The 7,256-nt window shown below is 44.1% G+C and overlaps 1 protein-coding gene across 2 annotated transcripts in view; it reads right to left on the reverse strand.

Moving 5' to 3' along the window:
- Window positions 1-377: 377 nt before the first annotated feature.
- Window positions 378-7,256, reverse strand: part of Epb41l5 (erythrocyte membrane protein band 4.1 like 5) — a 108,272-nt gene continuing 101,393 nt past the window's right edge. For both annotated transcript variants that reach the window (XM_021197903.2, XM_029538512.1), the window contains exons 23-25: window positions 4,736-4,777; window positions 3,886-4,016; window positions 378-3,188 (exon numbers count right to left, since the gene is read on the reverse strand). In XM_021197903.2, coding sequence (XP_021053562.1) covers window positions 3,122-3,188; window positions 3,886-4,016; window positions 4,736-4,777 — 240 coding nt within the window. In that variant the 3' untranslated portion in view covers window positions 378-3,121. The remainder of the gene's footprint in view (window positions 3,189-3,885; window positions 4,017-4,735; window positions 4,778-7,256) is intronic.

Here is a 7,256-nt window from a genome sequence, read left to right on the forward strand (position 1 = left end):
ACCATTCCCAGTCCAAGGTTCTGACTCCTAGCAACTCAACACCAAAGCCAACCAAACAGAAAACTTGTCAGAACAAGTGTATGCTAGGCTCGATGGTTCATGACTGAAAATTCAGCCCCTGGAAAGCTGAGGCAGGAAGACTGGGTTCCACAGTGAGACCCTGTCTAAACAACCAGACAAAGCAAAACAACAGAAAACAACAAATGAAAGGACAACAAGCTTACTTAAAAAATATGTTCCCAGGTGTAGTGGTACAGGCCTTTAATGAAGCACTCAGGAGGCAGAGGCAGGAGGATCTCTGATTTTGAGGCCAGCCTGGTCTACAGAGTGAGTTCCAGGACAGCCAGGGTTACACAGAAAAAAAAAAAAAAAAAAAAAAGGAAAGAAACAAAGAAAGAAGGAAGGAAAGAAAAAAAATAAAGGTTTTCATCAGTTGAGTGTCTAGCAAACAATCTAGGAAGGGACAGCAGTTTTCTGGGGCTCAATTAAGAGAAGAGAGGTCCAAGTTTTAGCCAGAACTGAGAAAAACAAGCAGTAGATCCTAGTAACAACTCCGAGATCTCAGGCCTAGACACGCCCAGGACAGTTAAGCTGGTGCAAAGGAAGTGCCTAGTCTGCCAGCAGGACTGTAAAGACTATTTCTCAGAGCAAAGTGGAATGCTCAGGAGACCGTGTGCCAAGGATGGGGTGAGATAACTGCGAGTCCTCTGTGGAAAGGAGCTGCTACCCAGAAGCTGTCAGTATCTAGACCCTGCCCTCACATGAACTTCCCAAGTGCTGAGGCGGAGCCTAGGACTCCTAACTGAGTCTTCATCTTACTGGAAACTGCCACGCCAAGTTTCTACCCCAGCCAGGGACACAATACAACACAATACAATACAGTACAATACAATACAAGCCTTGCCCAGATCCCTCTCCCCCTCCCTAGGTTTGCAGCAGGCCGGCCTTTTGGCCCTATCTCTATCGTGCCATAAACCCACATGGTTGGAAGCTGCCCATCTTCCTGACTCAGCCTCACTCCGCCGGTTGCCTTCTTACCCAGCTGACACCTCCGGCCTCACTCCGTCAGCATTCTCACTGTCTCATGGACTTGCCCTGCCTCTACTGCTTCCACAGATGCCCGCAGACCTGTCTCATTAGACACTACCATTCTCAAAGGAGCAGAGTACTGCGTACTGTAACAGCACAGGAAACATACGACAGTGTCTAGTCTGTCAGGGAAAATATGTCACTCAAGTAGTAACTTCTAAGCTTACGACTTGACAGTAGGATATAGGCTTTCTTTTTACTGGGATTTAAGTGAATCCTAACCAAGTCACTAGCAAATATTCTGACTAGCAATAATTCAGGTACCTGGAGACAAAAATGTTATGGGATACTCATATCAACTCAATCTTGAAGGGACAGTACTTGCTCCTAAGCAGAACAGAACATGTAGGACCTCTAAGCCACCATGTCTTGGCTGTGTGTTAGCAGAACAGCTAGCCTTGCAGGCCATCCAGGACTTCCAGACACTAGAAATCTGAAACCCAGTGCAGGGTGTCCTAGGTCAAGCCCCAATTCTAAGTGTCATCATGTAAGAAATGTCTTATCACAGAGGACTGGCAAAAATACTTCAGACAATCGCACAAGCTACACTATTGGCTAAGGGGAGACAGCCAGCAAGAAGGGCAACTCCTTAGCAGACTGTTTAGCAAAAGTGGTTTCTAAACTGTCCAGCTCCCCTGGACACTGAAACTGAACCCCCTGAGCTTCCCAATCAAGACATTAGTGTTTGCCTGAGCACAAACCGTGCCACAAGGAAGCCAGGGTAGTTCAAATCACAGCCCCATAAAGACCACAGAGCTGGGTGTCTTCTTAACTGAGAAGTAAGAATGAGAACACATCACATGCTGGGCAGAGAGCCCAACAAACTCCCGGGGACACAGCTTAGCATCAGTGCAACACTACTGGCACCACCACCGTCTGCACATCACCCTCGTCTCCACAGCAACTGAGGCCTGATCCTTCAGCCTAAGCAGGTAAAGCTACTTCAGTGTCATTTCTCTGTTCTAGGATGATGGGCTCATATCCATACACTTTTCTATGATGGGTGGGTACTACTTTAACATCATCATTTCTTTTGGTACAGGCTAGGGGAATGGAGGATTCTAGAAAACTTCAAAATGAATATAAAACCCCTAATGTAAACTGACTTCATTCGTTATACTCATTCAAGAACCCAAGCCCTCTCACAGACATTCCCCACTTCTCACAGGTATTTTTCTTTTCCTTTCAGCTTGGAAGCTGTAAGCTCACTCAGTGTACACCAAAAGGAACTGGAGGCTATGCCTAAACAGGTCCTGACCTTCCAACTAGTAAGCCTAGCAGGGCCGCATTCCGCACTGGCTCAGGAAGAAGAGCACAGGCCTCCGATCTCTGGGCTGACACTTGTTCCCTCCCAGGCTGCAAAGTTAAAGACAGGTGAGTGACTTAGGTGCTTCCCACAGGAAAAGGGGTCTGAGGAGTTCATGTCTAGAGACTGAACCTCTCTCTAGTTATCCAAAGATAATATTTACCTTGGGTGTAAGGTCATTACTGCTCAGAATCCAAAGTGTGGGTGACATCCTCACCCCTCTATGTTCTCAGTTTCTCCAAGAATCCTAGCAACTGTGTAGGAGCTGGCCTGGGATCTACCCACATAATGTTTTCATCCGTTTCCTAATTCTCATTTTCAGGGAATGCACAGGAAAGTGCCTCGCATTTCTCCCGCAGGCTCTTAGCTCAGATGTGCTCCCCTGACATTACAGGGAAACAGCAATGAAAGGCTCTGGACAGCAAGCCTTGCTGTAAGCTATAAACAGTTGCAACCGCTAGGTGGAGCCAACAGTCTGCAGGAAACTAGTTACCTTCATTGCTTCAGGAATTGGTAATGCAAATACAATTAAGGAAGAGGAGGAGGTATCTTCAGTTAAGCAGTTACGTGGGGTAGACTTCCAGTTGGACGGAAAATGTAGCTACTCTCTTTATGGGGTTAAAGTCAAATCCTGGTAGAAGGCTTTCCCCAAGTAGAGGACACATGGGTCCAGGGCTGACTGGGGACGGTGTGGGGCATCCAGTTACAGGTGGGGAGCAGTGGCCCTCAGAGCTCAGTAGTCAGCAAGCACTTCTGCTTCAAGGCTGAGTCTTCAGGCAAGGGAGGGGCAGACCTGCATGGAAGAAAGAGGCCTAGTAAGTGATGGACTCACGTCTCCAGTACTCACGCGGACCCGCCAAGAAGACAGATGACAGAACTAAATGGAGATGCAGTGCCGCCTCATGAGCAATGAGATATTTTGTAGGACACATTTTCTACATAGTTGATGCTCCTATTTCCCTGACTCCAGTCTAAAGTACATTTAACCCTTTTGTCACAAAGCTCTGATTTTGCTTATCCTCTATGGTGAGGAGACTTTAGGCTGACCCCCAAGGACCCATATCACCCATGCTCACACTCTTATCTAGTATAAGTCCTCACCTTGGGACTGTCCTAACCTCCCAGCCCACACTGCACCTTGCCATGTGTATGTAGTAAAGCACCACCATTCCTTACCATGATTGCAGGCACAATCAGAAGAGTAAAGCAGGGTAAGTAACAACTTAACTTTTAAACTCAAGAGATTTAAAGATAACCCTACTAATATTTTTATCTACTAAAGACTTCACAAACAAATCCCAATAATTTTATGAATAATTACCAATACCAAGAAAAAATACTATGTTAAACGGTATTCAGAGAAAAGGCTTATATACTTTCAATCAGGTTCAATTAAGACCTTACAAGAACACTATCATTTTAAATATAATCAACTTAAATTTTCTCCTATCAGATGTTCTGAAAGCTGCAATTAAGAAGTAATTTCTCACCTGGTCACAGCATCTACCAAGAATGGCGCTGGGGGCGAAATCAGAGAGAATCCATCTTTCTGACCACATCCATCTGTCCCTGCCAAAGATGCTCCATATCCTGCGAGCCCATTGGAGATGGTAGCACTCTGCTGTGGAAGAGAAATAGCATGTCAGATAACAACCTTGCCCCATCAGCAGCTCACATCAGCTTCATTAACTGGAGCAGGAAAGAGGATCTAATGTCCCCAGCTGTTTATGTGTATGGGTGTTTCGTCTGCATATATATCTGTATACCACATGTGTGTGTGGAGTCCAGAAAGGAGAGTTAGATCCCCCGGAGCTGGAGTTACCAATGGTTATGAGCTGCCATGTGGGTGCTGGGAATCAAACCTAGGCCCTCTGCAATAAAGTAAGTACTCCTGACCACTGAGTCAGCGGTCCCAGCCCCTCCCACCTCAGAGTTTTATTTTATTTTATTTTTTTAAAGATTTATTTATTTATTTATTTATTTATTTATTTATTTATTTATTTATTGTATATGAGTACACTGCAGCTGTCTTCAGACAGAGCAGATCCCATTACAGATGGTTGTGAGCCACCATGTGGTTGCTGGGAATTGAACTCAGGACCTCTGGAAGAGCAGTTGGTGCTCTTAACCGCTGAGCCATCTCTCCAGCCCAGAGTTTTATTTTTTATTCTGTCTGAATCATGCAGCATTTACAGAAAAGTTGAGCCATAAAACTGAAGCCATTAAATTAACAGAACTTTGATAATGGCCCCAATACTTGTAGGAAAAACAAGAACTTGAGAATCCTTTAATAGTCTGAAATGGTAACCGAAAGAAGAATCATAAAGAGTATGAACTTACTGGAATAATCCACCGGGGTGTGATCATGGATGGTGAAGACACCTAAAAAAAAATTCATTGCCATTTACTTTTAGGTAAGACTGACTTATTACTACATTCATAATATTTTTCTATTGTGAAACGCACTTCAGGAATGCAGTTCCCAATGAGCCTCTTGAGCTAACTAACTCTTAACCCAGGCTTCTGCAACACTCATGCTACTTAAGAGACTGTCAGGAAAAACTGTAACTCAAGAATACTACAGCTACCTGTTGGCTGTCTTGAAACTGGCTTGGTAGAGCAGACTGGCCTTGAAGTGAAGAGATCCACCTGCCTCTGCTTCCTGAGTGCTGGGATTAAAGGCAAGTGCCATCGCTGCCTGGCTTGTTTATTTTTAAAATCTTTTAAATTATATTGAGTTATTTGTGGTGTGTAAGTGTACACACGCACAACACAGGAGCTGCCAATGGACACTGGGACCCTCGAAGGAATTATGGTCTCCACTCTGGCTGAGTCCCAGGCTATCGTAGGAGCATCTGAACATGGCTAGTCTGCAGTCTGTAAATGAGTGGAGGGTTAAAATAGGGGTGGATATACAAGGTCCAGAGATTAGCAGTGTCATAATTCAGATCCTATCAGATCCAACCCAGGTTTACCCTAAGGTCCAGAGATCCAAGTCTACAGCTGTTCACCAATAAGATGGTGATACCTGGTGTGGTCTTAGTCTGATTTTACTAACTTTATAAACCAAAGGAGATGTGAGAAGAATAATCAGGAATAAACAGAACATCAGGAAGAGGATGAGAGTTCTTGAAATGTGGTCACATCTGGGGCGGCTGTGATTGTTCCACTAGCATGCCAGTCACTCACACAGAGTCCCGTGAAGCATGGGCTGCTGTTGGTTTTATATTATCCATTATTTTAATTTTGGTTATACTTTTACACAGGGTGTTTGAGATCATTCAGGTGGCCAAAATCAGTAACTTTAAAAACAAACAAACAAAAGGGCCTGGTCCTCAGAGGTCACCAGGTTTGGGAAGAAACTCTGGCTCATTTGGCCAGTTGTTGTGGCATCTAGATAAGTCAAAGGCCTTGCTTGACCACAGCTTTGCTTAGAAGCATGGAGGATATTTCTCCTCTGTGTTAACCTTCCTCTTTGTAGAATGGAGAATGGCTGGAGTCCACCCAGTAGGGTGGGTAACCTCCAGTTAATAGCTAAACTACAGCTCTGGAAATGAGTATGAAAAAGGAGAACAAACAAAAAGAGGCCAACACCCCACTAACTGCCTTCCACACAGGAAACTAAATTTGTATCAATATGGAGTGCTATCCAATATAACTTATATAATTGAAACACAGAGACAACTCATTAAACTGGACAAAATTAGAAAGTCAGATAAGGGTAAGCAAGACAGCTCATGGGATAAAGGCACTTGTGGGTAATCCTGACCATCTGAAGGGGATACCTGCCACACACATCTTCTGAGGAAAGAAAAACTCCTGTATGTTGTTCTCTGAACCCACACGCACAGTGGCACACACACCCATGCACATACATAAACACATGATACATAAACAAATGCCAATAAAGTTATAGAAGTCAGACCACTCAGGTGTGGTAGAGACTCACACCTGTAATCTCAACAGTTGGAAAGTGAAGCCAGGAGTTATAAATTACTTCTAGCTTATGTTGTAGGGACTAAACCCAGACAATCGCTGCATTGACTACATCTCCATCCCTGGAAATACCTCAGAATAGGAGCTGTAATCTAACAAAATAAAATAAGGAACTCGATTTCATATAAGTCTCAGCCCTCTTAAGTTATTCACTTTTTTATGAGCATGTCCAAGTGACTGTATACCACACATGTGCAGAAACCCATGACGTCTAGAAGAGAGTAACAGATTCACCTGCCTCTGCCTCTCGAGAGCTGAACTAAGGTGTCTACACTGCTATCTGGCTTACAAGGCTCCCCAGGCAGTGAGACAAGAGTAACATTAAGTACTCTGAGGGATGCTCTTAGGGATTAGGTTGCTCTGGGCTTCAGGTGATTTGGGCATTGATTTTAGAGACTATGTCTTATCTAGTTCAAGATTTATTATGGTTCGAGATCTGATCTGGGATTACTTCTCCTTTGGTAATGTCTTACAGATCTAAGTTGGCTGTCTGAATCACTAAACACATGGGTACATGTTTAGAAATGTAAATTTTGGGGTCTTTCCAAGATATACACAATTTGAAACTCTGAGGTGAAACCCAACATTCTATTTAGTACACCTTCTGGGCAACTCTGATATACACTCCTCAAGTTTGTTCAATTACAGTTTACACAAGCATCCTCAGAAAGTGCTACTTGCACCCAAAATCCTCAGACAGGAATCAGGTTGCTTCAGCAGCTCTTGTCCTACAGTCACTGAAGCTGATTTTGTTGTTGTTGTTTTGTTTTGTTTTGTAGACAGGGTTTCTCTGTGTAGCCCTGGCTGTCCTGGAACTCACTCTGTAGACCAGGCTGGCCTCGAACTCAGAAATCTGCCTGCCTCT

This window comes from Mus pahari, chromosome 5 (assembly GCF_900095145.1).
Source record: "Mus pahari chromosome 5, PAHARI_EIJ_v1.1, whole genome shotgun sequence".
NCBI lineage: Eukaryota > Metazoa > Chordata > Mammalia > Rodentia > Muridae > Mus > Mus pahari.